The sequence below is a fragment of the Dendrobates tinctorius genome, unplaced genomic scaffold (assembly GCF_039654945.1).
Source record: "Dendrobates tinctorius isolate UK_male_01 unplaced genomic scaffold, ASM3965494v1 ptg000062l, whole genome shotgun sequence".
Classification (NCBI taxonomy): Eukaryota; Metazoa; Chordata; class Amphibia; order Anura; family Dendrobatidae; genus Dendrobates; species Dendrobates tinctorius.
The window spans coordinates 23,871,001-23,888,695 of NW_027361730.1; the positions used below are offsets into that span (position 1 = coordinate 23,871,001).

The window sequence follows — 17,695 nt, forward strand, 5'->3', positions numbered from 1 at the left end:
GTCTGCATGCAGTGTGGTTAGCATGTAGACGTCCTTCCTGTCATTCCACTTCACTGCAAGAAGTTGGTCACTTGCGAGTGAGAATGACGCCCCCTTCTCCAAACGTCTGGACACCAACTGTGATGGATACCCCACTCTGTTTTTCCTAATTGTCCCACAGGCCACTGTATTTGCAGCATGGAGGGATTTATATAGGGGGATGCTTGTGTAATAGTTGTCCATATACACATGGTACCCTTGATTTAGAAAAGGCATCATTAGCTGCCACACAATTTTGCCTGGGATGCCAATTGTCTGGGGGCAGTTTGGGGGGGGGGGGTTATTTAGCGGTCCCTACCTTCATAAATTAGGCAGGTGGAAGTGTACCCTGATGAACTCTCAAAAGTTTTGTATAATTTGATTCCGTATTTGGCACGCTTGGAGGGGATAAATTGGCGGATTGACAGACTGCCCTTGTAGCTCATCAAGGACTCGTCGACTGCCACATTTTTCTCTGGGGTATAGGAATTTAAAAATGAATTTTGCAGAAGGGAAATTAGGGGTCTCAATTTATTTAGCCGATCATAATTGGGGTCAGTTCTTGGGGGGGGCTTGGGAATTGTCACCGAAGTGGAAGAATCTCATCAGGGCGTCGTAACATGACATGACGGCTGCAAATACAGGGGTGCTGTGGACAGCTTTTGTTGCCCAGTAAGAGCAGAGTGTGTTTTTTTTTGGGTTTTTTTTACTAAACCCATATTCAGCTTAATGCCTAATTTTTTTTTTTTTATTTCAGGAACATTTGTGGGGATCCAGGAACGGGAATGAAAGGCAGTGGGTTTTTGGGAAATGTATTGTTGGGCATATAGGTTTGTTTGGTGGACAATTAATTCTAGGACTTTGGGGCTAATGAAAATGTGGAAAAAAAAAAAAATAAATAAAATCAATGGGGGTAAAATTGGCGACATCTACTCTTATTCCAGGGACAGCAGAAAAAGGGGGAATTTGAGTGAAAAATTACGTGTCATTATACCACAGCGATGGGGGGGGGGGTGACTGTGGTACTTGTTCCTGCCGCTGAAGCTTCAGCAGTGACGACCAACTCCGCTAACATCGGGCTGAGGGATCCCGTGGAGGAAGAGTCGTCGTCACTGTCTGAAAACTGCTCAGCTTCAGGGGCAGATTCTGTTTCACTGCCAGAGCAAAGCAGGCAGTAAGTTCTGTGGGGCATTTTATTTCCCTGCCTGATGAAATACTAGCCGTAATCTAACTGTAGTATTTTTTTCCTCCTAACCCTAGCACGTGTAACCCTAAAAAATGATTTAAAAAAAATTATTAAAAAAAATATATATATTTTTTTATAATCCCCTGACAATGGGGATGGGGATGCGGGGATTATGGAGAACGGGGGTGGGTAATTTGATTTATAGGACGCAGAAATTATGATTTTTGTTCACTGACAGGGCAGAACTTTAGCTGTAGTCTCTCTTCCCTCCCAGAACAACTATAAGGAGAGAAGAGAGAAAGTCCAGCCCAAGTGCTGCCATATTTACTAATATTGGGGGTTTTGATCACTGTGATAGACCCTATCACAGTAATCAAACCCCAGCAGCCAATGAGAAAATTCTCACTGGTTACCGGGTACAGGCAGGAAGATCGTGGCCGGTGCACTGCTCATGCGCCCGCCATTTTCTTTCTGCCGGAGGAAGGAGGGGGGCCAGGAGAGCGGGGGAACGGAGAAACGGTGCATAAGGTCCCGTGGGGGCATCGGAGGACCCGGTGACCCCATTTCTCTCCCCTCTGATGTGCAATCACATCAGAGGGGAGAGAAATTAAATGTAAAATCGCGCTTGTTTTTTTGTTGCAGTTGCAGTTATAGGGTTAATAACGGCGATCGCAACCCTGGGGTTGGTAAATACCGATACGAATCATGTTCTCTGGGGTCTTGGCTACCTCCGGCAGCCGAGACCCCAGAGAAAATCTGACTGTGGGGGGCGCCATTTACTTTTTCCACAACGCCGTTAGCCTTAAAGTTAAAAGGCGGTAAAAGGCGTATCGGCGGTCGTTAAGGGGTTAAAGTTAAACGCACCCATATTCTCAGCAGCACTCACAAAATGTAGCTGGGTCTGCAGGGAAATCTCCTGTGTATGGCCCAGTCTCTTCTTGCTGCCAATTATATGAAATTTTACTTGAACTTTTTGGAATCCCAGACAACAAAAAAAAGAAAATGCCAAATAAATGTAGCAGGTAACCTAAAGAAGAAAGGCGATAACGTACCATATCTGAAGCTTGATCTTTTTTCCATCTAATTCTATTGTGCGAATTTTAAAATCAATGCCTGAAAAAGACAAAAAGACAGAAATAATAACCACATTACCCAGGCAGTAACTACATGAAAATATAAACAATGAATGGAATTGGAGTGCTGACTTCATAACAATAAATCAAAAATTGGGATAATTCACAGATGGAAGATTCATGTATAGAAAAGTTAAATACACCAGTCATACGAGTCACTTGACTGTACATGCATATCATAAAAGAGAGTAAAAGTGCTTGTGGTGAAATCATGACCCACTCCTTTTCTCAATTGACAGGGGTAACAAAGTGGAAAGAAATATTGATAAGGTGCATGAGCATATGCATACATAAGTCACGATAGATAACATTCACCCATAGTAAAATGCAAGCACAGGGTTCCCAGGCGACAGCCCCGACGCGCGTTTCAGGTTAGCTTTTTCAACAGGTGTATCGAATTTTGATTTATGCACCGCAAATGATAATTCTCTGTACCTAGTCCCTTGATTCCCAGGGTGACTTTGCATTCTTTTTACTTCACCTTGTTTTTTTAACTATTTTTATGTATGTAATCAATTTATGTATAATTAAGAAAGTATAGTTATTGTGTATACTTATGAAATCAGCACTCCAATTTCATTCATTGTTTATATTTAGCGAAGTTTCTTCTATAAATGTATCCATTATATATAAATCTGATCGGAGATCATGTTATTCACATAGGCAAATTGCAATTTCATTACCTAATTATCATTGTTTCTGAGAACCTTTTATTAGTAACTAGACAAGAGTCAGACATATAGATATATATATCTGGCTGTATAAGACATATATCATATTATGTGCACACGAGACAGCAGCTTCTTTATATGAGGCAGGAAGTGGCCTGTGTGCGTCATGGTTTTTACAGAAAGTCAAGAGACCACTTCCCGCGGTTCCTGCACAGCTCAGCCCCGATCTAAACCAACTCCCACAAGGCTCAGATTCATTACGAAACTAAGTGCAGAACGAGCAATACAAAGACCTTATAATGCCAGAGATCAGTCATTTCCAGTGAGCAAGCAGCAAACGTAGAGGAACAGAACTGGAGAATATCGGCCCTTGCTGTAAATGATCATTTTTGCACCAATTTGACTTTATTACTTGTTCTGACTGGCTGGGAAAGGTTACAGCCGCCTTAGTCAGGAAGTCCTGCGCTCTCCAGTTAGGAAACCTCTAAGGTCACTCATGGTCAGCACCGTGGGTAGTTTCCAGATTACACAATGGCTTTTACTGATGGAAACCTGACTGAAATAATCCTAATTTACATCTGCTCATACATGAGACAACAATGGACCTGCTGGAGAGCGTAGGCTGAAGCCTCCATACACGTCAGATAATGGATTCCGGCTCTCATACAGAACACGCGCACACCCGGCCGGGACGAGGGTTCCTGTGTGTGGGGGAAGTCAGGAGAGGTTGGCAGCAGCCAAACCATTGTATGGCCGAAGCCTATATGATGTGTATGGTCAGTTGTGTCACGTAGATAGAGGGGTTTTCTGACTTCTTCAACTAGCAATTATATCCTGATCTATGGTCACCCAAGAACTGAGGCCTGCGATTGGATTTGATAGGTCAGAGCAGCCAATCAAAATATAATTAAATTAACATCTACAGTAAGAGGGGGGGGGGGGAAATACAGAATTTTTTTGGGGTCACCTCACATTGCTTAAAAAAAAAATATGATGCAAGCTTGGCATTGCCATAATCGAACCAATCGTGTTTCCAGCCATAAAAACAAAAACACACACACAAAAAAAAAAAGCCCACGTCAATGCCGACGGTAAGAAAAAACAAAAAAGTAATAACTTTTGGAAGAAGGTTAGGAAAAAAAATTTAGAGTGCAAAAACAAAACAAAAATCCCTGTTCCTTAAAGAGTCAATGAGATTCTTTACTTTGACTATGTCGTTGTTAAGTGGCTCATGATGTACAAAACGTTGGCGAGCAATGGGGTGCAATGTCTCTGGGGCATAACCCAGACTGTCGCCTACAGACGGCCATGTTTTGTTTTTCTACTGGAAGCCTCTACATAGAATAGCGCAGTCTACAACAGTACCCGATATAGTAAAATACCTTTTTGCCAGGTATAATTACAATCAAGATGCTAAAAATTTTTTTTTTACAAAAACAAAACTACAAAAAGGGCCCTTCGCACGCCCCGTGCTACATCGTTATGTGGCTCTAAATGTCAGAGTCCAGTAACCCTGGAGTCCACATAAGAACGTTACTAGAGATAATCTGTGACGGCATCACATCAATGGCCTTTATGGCAAGAGCGCGAGTGCGCTGCAATGTGCCTACAGGAGGAAGGTCTTTCCTGTGGCCAGAAAGGAGTTAAATTGAAGTATTCACAAGAAATCCTGGAATGAGGGAAATCTTGAAGGCCTCTGGAGGTGGAAGTGAGGGCGAGAGGAAGTCGACGATGTCAGAGAGGAAAATAACGTGGCTCTATGCTAGGACTTGGTGGAAGTCCCTAGAGATACAGTGCAGTGCGAAGAACAAGCACTAATAACATCCATAATTTTAATTTCTGCGTATGTAGAAACCAGCAGCACATCAATCTTTGCAAAAATGGCTTCTAGGGTAAAGGCAGCAGAGACAGCTCTTTCAGAAATCTCAGAATATCCTCATTATTAATATTAGTATTTCTGATGTGCTCTGCATACATCTAAAATAGATCGCTAGCTCGGGAGAGCAGCTTGGCAACTCCTGTGTACAGCATAGGAGTGGGTGTAAGTGCAGTGTTACCATGGAGGAAGAGCTAAAATCCAGCCACCGTGAGTCATCACCGCTCTCAGACGTGCACCCCTGTGCCACACATGGAAATCAGAGTAAGGTTAACAGAAGACACACACGAGAAAGTTTACCACTTCATGATTAACGGAACAAGTGCAGAAAATAAACATATTGCCCGCAAATGTGCACAAATGTACCTGCATTGGCACTAGTACACAATGTGTTTTATTCCGCATGGAAATGGCCAAAAACGCTATGGAATCCTCATGCCAGTTAATTCAATGACAATCCTGAAGTGGTGTGCACATGATCAGTAATTTTCTTGATTATTTGAACTGTTAGTGTTTTCCACCCATTGACTTCAACTAAGTCAGTCAAATCCGCAGCAAAAACGAAGATATAAAAAGGTTTGTGGAGTTGCTTGCATTTTTACGGACTTACTATGGCGTTTCCCATGCTGTCATCTGGGACAGCGCGAGAAACACAGGCGGTTCTGATCAGCAGTAATGTTACCGTCTGTCAGAGCACTGCAGGGTCATGCTGTCAGCGTGACCCCATAGAGATACTGTGACCCACGGTAAAAAGCTTACCGCAAGTCAGCAGGCATCATCTGATGAGAGACTACTACTCCCATTGGGCTACGCCTGCTGTCAGTGATAACAGTCACCACTGATGGAAGACGTAGTCTCATCAGACGGCACATGTGCTAAAACTTTTAAAATAATTAAATACATATTCAAATAAAAAACAACAAATTCACACCTTAATGCCCAATCCCCATGTCTGTCTCCTGTAAACAATCAAAAATAATAAACAACCATATACTCACCTGTCTGCAGTAGTCCACGTAATTCTGAGTGTTCCACGGCGATCTCACTTGTAGAACAGTCACATCGGGAGATGTGACTGCTCTAACCGGCCGCCAGCTACAGACTGACTGGATCATCATCGCTCCCACAATATATAGCGCTGAGCTGCAGTGAGAGGTCAAACTGGAGCTCGTCAGCTGATGAACTCCAGTGATCTCACGGCACACCACTGAGTGAGAACTTTCTTACGCAGCGGTGGTGCTGTGAGATTACTGGGGCTCATCAGATGATGAGATCCAGTTTCACTCTCTCACAGCAGCTCAGCGCTATACACTGCAGGAGTGATTACCTCCAGTGTCAGTGTGTAGCCAGCTGTCCTTGAAAGCAGTCACATCAGTAACTGCTCTCAAAGTCATCAGGATTGTCGTGGGACATTATGGATTAACATCTCAGCAGACAGGTGAGGAATATTGTTATTTATTATTTGAATTCTGTTACAGGAGACTGTCTTCAGTAGATTGGGCGATGACGTGAGTATGGTTTAATTTAGATTCTATAAAGGGGTCTGTCATTATTTCAAATAAAGGACTTTATTCTGGGTATATAGTTCTTTATAATATTACTATGGGGTTAGTAATGGGGCGTCTTACAGATGACTCTCCATTACTATCCCCCCCACACACACACACACACTATCACTCCACTTGCCACTGCATCGGGGTAAGTGGGAAGAGCATGGCTAAGTGCCAGAATTGGCGCATCTTATGGATATGCCATTTCTGGGGCAGCTGAGAGATGATGTCTTTAGTCTGGGAGGTGGCCAATATCCATGGCCCCTTCCTAGGCTATTAATATCAGCCCGCAGCTGTCTGCCTAGCCTTTGGTAGTTAGGTTTTATAGGGGACCGTATGCTAACTTTTTTCTGGGGTCCCCCTGTAAACTAGCCAGCTAAGGATAAGCAAACAGGTGTGAGCTGAAATTAAATAGCCTGGTAACCTCTATGGCTAATGGCTCCTTCCCAGAATATTAACATCAGCCCCCGGCTTTCCCTCTGCTGGTTATGAAAATTACGTGGGATCCCACGCAATTTTTTGACTTGTATTGATTTCTACCAGTTGCTGTTTGAAACTACATAGGCTGCAACCAATCTGTTAACGCTCCTACATAGGCTGGTGACAATGTGTGTATTTAACTCTTTACTTACCGGCTTAGTAATGAGGGTGTCTGCCCCCCCCCCCCTCGTACAGATCAATAAAATAAAGGGGGGGGGGGATTACATGGCTACACAGGCAGCAATGCCTTATTTTTGTCACATCTACTTAGGATATTTTATCCTGTCAGAAAAGGTCATGCTAAGGTCAGCAGTGTTGACACCTGTCCCTCAGAAGCGGTTAAAACCAGTTTTGACTGGTTGTTTTGGCGCTGTTTTTAACAATTCTGATTGGCTCTTACTGTTTTGGCGGTCTATTTGAATAGTATATAAGGCCATGTAGTCTGCATACTTACCTCAGTAATCGGTTCCTATCAAGAAAGAAGATTCCTGCCTCAACATGGGCGGTGTGGATTGGCTGAAGAGTTGCCTTGCTACAAAACCTCCCCAAGCAGCTTCGGAAGCCATCCCTCCCCCTTCGGTTTCTCCTACCCAGCTCCAGCCTCCGCTGGAAGTTTCATCGCTACCGCCGTCTCGGTTGGCGGCGGCCGCGGGTGTCCTACTCCCCTTCTCCATCATCACGGGATTCCTCTTATTGTGAGCGGGCGCAGAACAGGAAGTCTGGATCACAGCCTCCCCGGAAATCTCGCAGGCCTCAGAGAGATCCATCGGAGTCTCCTGCCCAGGCCTTCATCATCAGCTGCGGCCGCCGTCAAAGGGAACGAGCGCTGCAGCCGTAAAAGCGCTGTGGAGGCTCCAACACTGAATATACGGGCAGCTGCAGCCACCGCGGCTCCCAAAACCATGGCGGAACCTCCATCTTCAACAGAGCAGCACTCCGACGATGAAGACGACTCCTATGAAGACGCCGTGCAGCTGTGCTCGCCTAACATGGAGGGCTTGAGCTCAGGCTGCTCTACGGATCAAGCTCCTCATGACAGGACATCAGGAAGGGGTGAGAACTTTGCTTTTCCCATGTCTGTCTCTCACACAGATATTAGACACAGAGATGTTTTAGTGGAAGCTTTAGGCGATGCTTTTAATTCACCCTCCCATCCAACCGTGGGCTCTATTCAGGACTAATCTAATTTGAGCACCTCTACCCCTAGAAATATTTTTAAAGAAGCTCTCTCCTGTGAGCTGTCCCCTCTTGGATTCCATCTGAGTGCTGCTACTAAAGAGCTCATATGGAATAATGAATATGTTGATCTTTTTTCCCTCCTCCCTTGCAGGGATCATCACAGTAGAATGGAAAAGAAAGATGACAAGTCTGATTTAGATAATAGACGGGGTCCCATAAAATCTTTTAATAATTGGTTGCAGGCTTTTTCTTTCTATTGTGCTGAACTCGGTGAGAGGTCCCCTAATGTTTGCAGCAAGCCGTTTCAGCATATTGACATAATTTTGGGGCATAAGAAAACTTCGGTGGCCTCGCATGGCTCACCTACGACGAGGCGTTTAGGCAAAAGCTGTTAGGCGTCGGGTTACTGCAGCTGCACAGCAGGAATCCAGAGCCACGCAGCCAGCAGTCTCCCATTCCCCTCCGACCTCTCAGGGACCTGCACAGCAATCTCGGCGATCCAGACACCCCGCTCAGATCTCGGCGATCCAGACGCCCCGCTCAGACCAGTTCTCTGCGTCTGGTTGTTGCTGCCACCTCTGGACCAGCAATAGTAGCGCAGCCTGCTCTGCAGCAAGCCACTCCAGAGGTCAAGTCCTCTCGCCGCGCTACTGGGCATGCTCACGAGACGATCTCCCAGTGGAGATCGGGAGTCACGTGCTCAGGTCCTTCTCCTGATCTGATTGGTCCATCTCAGAGATCTGGAAGGTCCCGAAGCGCACGGCTATAAAAGGCCCGCATGGCCGATCGGCCATGCGCTAGTATAGACTCTTATTGCTATCTGTGTGAATGATGATGAATGCATGTGCCTGCGAATGACTCATTAAGATCCCCTCCCTCTGATATTACGTGTGGATAGGGACTTAGTCATAGAGTCAGCGCCAGTCAGTGGCGCGCTACAGGCCACAGTTCACATCTTACAGCACTAGCGTCCGACAGTGCGCCTTCTCTTGGGCATTCACGTGTGGCGGCTGGGTTGGTCGCCGCGCTGCAGTCAGCAGCACTTGTAGGCATCCGCGGTAGCGACGCCGCATGCACGGTAGGTCTAGACGGACATTGACCCCGAGTCTTGGGCCTAGTCCTGTGACCATATACCGTGTGTGCACACCGCTGAGACCTGTGAGGTCAACAGGCTCAGCATTTACATTTAAGTTCTAAGCGTCTCTGTGGTGATAACTGAGTATGCTCAATACACACCGGGTGACGGTCAACCCGTGTGCAATATACCGCCATATTGTGAGTCTGCCATTATCAAGCAGCAGTTTAACACCTACTGCACGGTGGACCCCGGGTGGCAAGCGCACTTTTTATTAGTGCGTTCCGCCGTCCCTAACATTATACTAGCGCCAGGGTCTGGCTAGTAATGGCGGACCTGCAGCAGCTACAGCGGTACATTCGGCAGCTGGAGTGCAGGTTGGCGGCTATTAAGAGCTCCACCTCAGCTGTGAATACTACAGTGGCCGCTGCTCAGGCAGTCGCAGACGCTGTCTCACGCGTGTCCACACCCACGCCTATGCCGACAATAACCCACCTCCCGTTGCCAGATAAGTTTTCCGGTGACCGCACCGCCTGCAGGGGTTTCGTGAGTCAGTGCTCTATCCAGCTTGAGTTACTGGCCACGCGATTTCCTACAGAGCGGGCTAAGGTGGGGTTTATTGTTTCTCTCCTATCAGGCAGGGCGTTAGAGTGGGCTACGCCATTGTGGTAGCGTGATGACCCCGTGGTTCAGGGCGCTGCTCAGTTCCTCACGGCCCTAAAGCAGGTCTTTTTGGCACCACAGATCACGTACGACACCTCTCTCCAATTATTGGCCCTAACACAGGGGGTCTCTCTCTCGGTCAGCCATTATGCCATCCGATTCCGGACATTGGCTTCCGAACTGGAGTGGCCTGATAAAGCACTCGTGCCTGTGTTTTGGAGAGGGTTAGCGGAGCATGTCATAGATGCTCTAGCAACCAGAGAGGTCCCCACAAGTCTGGAGGAATTGATTGCCATCTCCACCCGCATTGATCTCCGGTTTACGGAGCGTGGGCTGGAACGTGCGCAATCCAGAGGAAGGGTTAACTTAGCTCCCACCTTCTCCGAGCCGCTAAGATTTCCCGCTCAGGAGCTTACACCCTCTGAACCTATGGAGGTGCTCGCACCGGCCCCAAGCCACGTCTGGTGCGAAACTCCGCACGTTGTTACCACTGCGGTTGAAAAAACGATCACATCGAGTGGTCGTAGGTGGTGGTCTAACTAATATGAAACCCTTTTCTCCCAAACCAGTATTCCGAGGGACCTTAGATAGCGGGGCTTCCACCTGGGAGGTAGAGGTCACGGTGGATTCTGGGGCAGAAGGGAACTTTATGTCCTCGATCTTCGCCCTAAAGCACGCTAAACCTCTGGTGTTACTGCCCCAACCCCTGACCATCAGGGTGGTTAATGGTGCACCTTTACCATCTCAGGTGACCCACCAGACAGCACCACTCGGTCTCTCAATCTCACCGTCCCACAGTGAGATTTTGTCTTTGTTCGTTTTGCCTGATGGCATCAACCAGGTGCTTCTTTTTAGTTCCCTGGCTCCGTTGCCATTCCCCTCATATTGATTGGGCTTCGGGGAATATACTGGGTTGGAGCAAGGACTGTGAGGGAAGGTGCCTGAGGGGCAGTGTTCAGGTAGCTTCCACTGAAGTACTCGCGGATCTCTCCGCGCTTCCCAAACCGTACCATCAGTACGTCTTCTCTAAAAAAATCTGCAGAGACGCTTCCGCCGCTCCGTCCTTACGATTGTCCGATAGATGTATTGCCAGGCACGGAACCTACTAGAGGCTGCGTGTATCCGCTATCACTCCCCAAGACGGAGGCTATTTCTCAATATATCCGGGAGAACCTGGCAAGAGGTTTTATCAGAAAGTCGGAGTCGCCGGCTGGTGCAGGGTTCTTCTTCGTGCAGAAGAAGAGCGGAGAGTTACGTCCCTGCATTGATTAGAGGTCTCAACGCCATAACGGTTAAAAAAAAAAAAAAAAAAAAAAAAAAAAAAAAAAAAAAAAAAAAGTACCCTCTTCCGAGTTATTTGACAGGATGCGAGGGGTCCGGATCTTTACAAAATTAGATCTACGGGGGCCGTACAACCTGATCCGCATTCGCGAAGGAGACGAGTGGAAAACAGCATTTAACACCAGGGACGGCAATTATGAATATCTGGTCATGCCCTTCAGCCTCTGTAATGCGCCTGCTGTCTTCCAGGATTTTGTTAACGACGTCTTCCGCGATAGACCACCACCGAGGTAGAGAGCATATCTGGATGACATCCTCATCTTTTCGCCAGATTTGACCTCCCACCGGAGAGACGTCTGCAGGGTCTTCGACCGTCTGCGGGCGAACTCTCTTTTTGCCAAGCAGGAGAAGTGCCAGTTTGAGCAGGAGTCCTTGCCGTTCCTGGGCTACATCATCTCGGCCTAGGGATTGGCTATGGATCCGGCCAAACTGCAAGCGGTAATGGACTGGCAGGAACCACATTCACTCAAAGCGGTGCAGCGCTTTTTGGGGTTTGTCAACTATTATAGCCAGTTCATCCCCCACTTCTCCACACTGGTAGCTCCTCTGGTTGCTCTCACAAAGAAAGGAGCTAATCCTAAGGCTTGGTCTGAACATGTCTCCAAGGCCTTCTCGTCTCTAAAATCCCATTTTGCTGGCGCTCCCATCTTACACCGCCCCGATGTGGATAAACCTTTTATCCTAGAGGTAGATGCTTCTTCCATCAGTGCAGAAGCAGTCCTTTTCCAGAAGGTTGCTCAAGGTCGGAAGCATCCCTGCTTCTTCTCTAAGATCTTCTCACCGGCGGAGAAGAACTACTCCATCGGGGACAGGGAGCTGCTGGCAATGAAGTTGGCCTTTTCCGTGTGGAGACATCTCCTGGAGGGAGCCCGGTTTCCCTTCCAGGTGTATACGGACCATAAAAATCTGGTCTATTTACAAACGGCCCAGCACTTGAACTCTCATCAAGCTAGGTGGTCGCTCTTCTTCTCCCGCTTCACCTTGCACTCTCTCTCTGGAGAGAACGTCCGTGCGGATGCTCTCTCGCGCTCGGTGGTTTCAGCGGAGGAAGAGGAGGCTGAGCCTCGGCTAATTCTCCCTACTGAGAGTTTTATGACCTTGGCTCCAATTGCTCTCGAGTCAGTGCCGCCGGGCAAGACCTTTGTCCCTCCTCAGCTACGGCCGGAGGTTCTCGCGTGGGCACACGTGTGCAGGGTGGGTGGTCACTTCGGCAATAAGCGGACCACAGAACTCCTGGCAAGGTCTTATTGGTGGCCGCACATGGCTCGAGACACAAAGTAATACATACAGGCATGCGTCTCGTGTGCGCGGAACAGGTCCTCTAGACAGAGGCCGGCTGGGTTATTGTATCCTCTGCCGGTGGTAGACAGACCTTGGGAGATGGTTGGCATGGATTTTGTGGTCGGCCTGCCCAATTCTGGTGGCAGTACGGTCATCTGGGTATTCACCAACCATTTTTCTAAAATGGTGCATCTGGTGCCACTCACGCGGTTGCCTTCCGCTCGTGGTCTTGCCACACTGTTCATAAAACATGTATTCCGTTTGCATGGCATGCCGGACAAAATTGTCAGTGACCGAGGTCCCCAATTCGCGTCCCGGTTTTGAAGGGAGCTCCGCAGCCTACTCAGCATTGAGCTAAACCTGTCCTCCACTTATCACCCTGAGACGAACGGGTTGGTTGAGAGAGCCATCCAAACCTTGGTCACGTACCTGCGGCATTTTGTCTCCGCTAGGCAGGATGACTAGGCATCCTTGCTACCATGGGCTGAATTTGCCCTGAATAATGCAGTGGCTGATTCCACTGGTCAGACGTCGTTCCTTCTTAATTACGGCCAGCATCCACGTGTCCCTGTCCCGATGCCAGTGTCCTCCACTGATCCAAGGGTGGCAGACTGGGCAGTGGAGGCTCGCGGCATTTGGGATCGCACCCAGGATGCTATTCGAGCCTCTAAAGAAAGAAAGAGGGCGTCCGCTGACACACATCGGCGTCCCGCTCCAATCTTTTCCCCCGGCGACTTGGTGTGGCTCTCTGCTCGAAATGTCAAGCTGTGGGCCGAGTCTACCAAGTTCTCGCCGCGATACATCGGACCTTTTAAGGTTGTCGAGCGAATCAGTTCGGTGGTCTACCGCCTGGCTCTTCCACCACATTTGGCCATCTCTGACGTCTTTCACGTGTCCCTTCTCAAACCTATTCACATGGCCCGGTTCTCCGAGTCATCTGCCGGCTCATCAGACTTGTCGTCGGATGAGTTTGGAGGTTAACGCCATTGTGGGACGCAGGCTTGTGCGTGGCAAAACATTTTATTTGGTGGACTGGAAGGGTCATGGTCCAGAGGCCCAGACCTGGGAGCCAGTGGAGAACCTTTGAGTGTAGCGAGGCTGGGGGGGGGGCTAGGAGGGGGGGTAATGTTAGGCGTTGGGTTCCTGCAGCTGCAAAGCAGGAATCCAGAGCCACGCAGCCAGCAGTCTCCCATTCCCCTCCGACCTCTCAGGGACCTGCACAGCAATCTCGACCATCCAGATGCCCTGCTCAGACCAGTTCTCTGGGTCTGGTTGTTGCTGCCACCTCTGGACCAGCAATAGTAGCACAGCCTGCTCTGCAGCAAGCCACTCCAGAGGCTAAGTCCTCTCGCCGCGCTACTGGGCATGCTCACGAGATCTCCCAGTGGAGATAGGGAGTCACGTGCTCAGGTCCTTCACCTGATCTGATTGGTCCATCTCAGAGATCTGGAAGGTCCCGGAAGCGCACGGCTATAAAAGGCCCGCATGGCCGCTCGGCCATGCGCTAGTGTAAACTCTTATTGCTATCTGTGTGAATGATGATGAACGCACGTGCCTGCGAATGACTCATTAAGATCCCCTCCCTCTGATATTACGTGTGGATAGGGACTTGGTCATAGAGTCAGCGGCAGTCAGTGGCGCGCTACAGGCCACAGTTCACATCTTACAGCACTAGCGTCCGACAGTGCGCCTTCTCTTGGGCATTGTCGTGTGGCGGCTGGGTCGGTTGCCGCGCTGCAGTCAGCAGCACTTGTAGGCATCCGCGGTAGCGATGCCGCATGCACGGTAGGTCTAGACGGACATTGACCACGAGTCTTGGGCCTAGTCCTGTGACCGTATACCGTGTGTGCACACCGCTGAGACCCGTGAGGTCAACAGGCTCAGCATTTACATTTAAGTTCTAAGCGTCTCTGTGGTGATAACAGAGTACGCTCAATGCACAAGGGGTGACGTTCAACCCGTGTGCGATATACCGCCATATTGTGAGTCTGCCATTATCTAGCAGCGGTTTAACACCTACTGCACGGTGGACCCCGGGCGGCGAACGCACTTATTATTTATTTATTAGTGCGTTCCGCCGTCCCTAACAAAAGCTAGCTGTCCACCCAGATGTCTTTTGGGGAGTTAATGATGTAGGTCTTTGGATCAATTTATTTCTTCCCCAACGCAATTCTATAACTAAGCAGCAGTCTGCCCCTCTTAAAAGGGGAGTCTGTTTCACTTTTAATGAATCTTTCTGCAAGTGGAACAATATTTGTAGGTTTCGGCACGAATACTCATTCTGCGGCAACACACACTCCACCTCTAAGTGTTTTAGGAAGCAGTCTGCCAAGCAGTCAGCTAGCAAAGACTCTAACACAAAGAGCACGGACTCCAGTGAGTCTGGAAAAAGTTCTTTTTTTGGCTAAACAAGTATCCAGACTGGAATAGCAGTAATTTAATTTTTGAAGGTTTTCTATGCGTTTTTTTTATCCCCTCATTTTCAGGTAACGGTTGCAAAGTGGTTAAGAATTTGACGTCTCTATATGCACATATAGATGTCAATAAAGATTTTTAATGAATTGACTTCTGGTAGGATAGCAAGCCTGTTTTTATCTCCCCCTTTTAGAGATTTTAGAATCTCCCCTTTGGGCATAGTCTCTAAGAAGGAATCGGGCTCATTCCGTTTAATTCACCATTTATCGTATCCACACGGTGCATCATTAAATGACGAAGTTGACCCATCTTTATGCTGCTGGCTACGCATCTTTCGATATAGCTGTTGATATGCTTAGGCAATTTGCCCGGAATGCATTGATGTCTAAGGCTAGTTTCACACTAGCGTTTATGAGCGCAGCGACTGCCTGCGCACGGCCGCCGCTAAGCCCCGCCCCGCCTCCGCCGGTAGCTCCGCCTACCGACGCATGACACTGTATGCGCCCTGCGTCCCCTATCTTTATCACTGGGGCGCAGGCCGTGCGCAGTATGCGTTTGGCGGCGCATGCGCCTTTTTGACGGTGCGCCGGCGCAACCAAACTGCAGCAGGTTGCGTTTGGCGCAGGTCGGCGCACCGTCAAAAGGACGCATGCGCCGCCAAACGCATACTGCGCACGGCCTGTGCCCCCAGTGATAAAGATAGGGGACGCAGGGCGCATGCAGCGTCATGCGCCGGTAGGCGGAGCTACCGGCGGAGGCGCGGCAGGGGCAGGGCTTAGCTGCGGCCGTGCGCAGGCCGTCGCTGCGCTCATAAACGCTAGTGTGAAACTAGCCTTAGTCAGACATCAAATCAGCATTTCGGCTCCTTCCAGTTCATCCATCGGGTTTCAATTCCTTAGGTTTTTTCTTCAACAATTATTTCTTTTTTGACAAAGGTTTGCCAATGGGTTTTTCTTCATCATGTTTTTATTTTAAAACTTTTTCTTTTTTGCATTGGGTTTTAGAATCTAATTGTCTGGGTGTCTCTATTCTCCACTACTTGGACGATTTTCTTTTTGTTGGTCCTCCTGATTCCTCTTTGTTTTCAAGCCCTTTCCAGATTTTTGCAGATGTGAGCTTAGGTGTCCCTATCGCACACGAGAAAACAGTTTTACCTACTACTTCCATTGTTTTTCTAGGTATCTCTTTGGACTCTGCCAACATGGAATGTAGCCTTCCTCCCGATAAGGTTTTGAAATTAATTCTTTGCAGATGATGTCAACAGTGACAAAGTTACTCTGAGAGAATTGCAATCTCTACTGGGGTTGCTTAATTTTGCTTTACGCATCATTCCTATTGGACGCGCTTTCTCTAGGCGTCTTTATGATGCTACAAAAGGGGTTTCCTCTCCTAATCATCACATCAGAATTTGTTCTGCTATAAGAGAGGATGCCAAAATCTGGATTTCTTTTCTGTCTTCTTTTAACGGCAAGTCCTGTTGGCAATCTCCTTTTGTCTTGGCTGACTCCATTCCATTCAGTTTTTCAGTTATTAAAGATTCTGGCTGCGGAGTTTTATTTTCATCTCACTGGATTTTTCTTTCCTGGCCCGAGCTCCTTCCTTTGAAATCGGGTAAAGAAGAGCCAATTGGTGTTGGATCTTTTTTCCGTTTTTTGGGAAATTTTTCTTTGGGGACCCCTCATGAGCAATTCTAGAATTTTTTTTTCTTTCTTCTGACCAAGGGTTTTTTTTTTTTCCATCAACACCTTGCCATCAAAGAATTCATTTGCAGCTAGTATTTTGAGACAACTTGTTTTACTTTAAGATTTAACATCTGGATTAAAGCAAGGTTGGGCAAGAGCATGTGGCTTTCATCAACCATTTCTCTTTGTAAAAAACCTGCAGATGTCGAAGCAACCCCTTTCCCACTGGATATCTGAGACTAAATTCTAACTTGATACCTTATTTTATTGAGCGCTCTTTATCTAAGCGAACATGGGTTGAGTATTCAGCTGCATGGCTCCATTGGAATAACTTTTGTAATATCCATAATTTTGACCCGAAGGTCGCCACTCCCATATCTGGCCTACAATGTTTTTTTTGGTTAACAGAGGTTTCTCTTTTTCAGCCCTATCTAAATCCATTGCCAGAGTATCCTTTTTTCTGAAAAATTTTGGGGGTATCCCGCTAGTCAATTTCTTTCCCATCAAAAAATTCATGAAAGGGTTTAAGAGGAGTAATTACAAACCCGATTCTCGACACCCGATTTTCCTTTCGTTACTGAAAGACCTTTGTTTATCCCTGGACAAATTATGCATAAATTGTTACGAAGCTTTAATTTTTTCTGCAGCATATTCGCTAACCTTTTTCGGTGCTCTCCGCATTGGCGAATTAGTCTCCGCCAAGAAATCTGAGCCCTCCGCCTTATGCTTTCGGATGTGAAATTTGAAGAGCATCATGTGATATTATTCATAAGGAAATCTAAGACTGATCAGATGGGCAGGGGATCTAGGTTAATAATTACCCCTTTTCCCGACCCCGCTATCTGTCCTGTCCTTATTACGAGGAATTGGCTGCAAAGACGGTCTAAACCCGATGGCCCTTTGTTTATCCACGTGGATAATATTTCTGCCACTAATTTCCAATTCAATTTCATTTTAAAGCAATGCTTACGCAAGTTGGGAAAGGAACATCTGAACATTACCTCTCATTCATTTAGAATTGGGGCCGCTACGGAGGCGGCCAAGGTTGGCCTTTGTGACTCTAAAATAAAGAAACTGGGCAGATGGGAGTCTGGTAGATTTAAGATTTATGTCCGCCACGACTTATACGATTATTAATCTTACTT

At 47.5% G+C, this 17,695-nt stretch overlaps 1 protein-coding gene across 2 annotated transcripts in view; it reads right to left on the minus strand.

The window, feature by feature from the left end:
* Positions 1–17,695, minus strand: part of RAB8B (RAB8B, member RAS oncogene family) — a 73,866-nt gene that overhangs the window by 44,103 nt on the left and 12,068 nt on the right. For both annotated transcript variants that reach the window (XM_073579391.1, XM_073579390.1), the window contains exon 2: positions 2,257–2,317. In XM_073579391.1, coding sequence (XP_073435492.1) covers positions 2,257–2,317 — 61 coding nt within the window. The remainder of the gene's footprint in view (positions 1–2,256; positions 2,318–17,695) is intronic.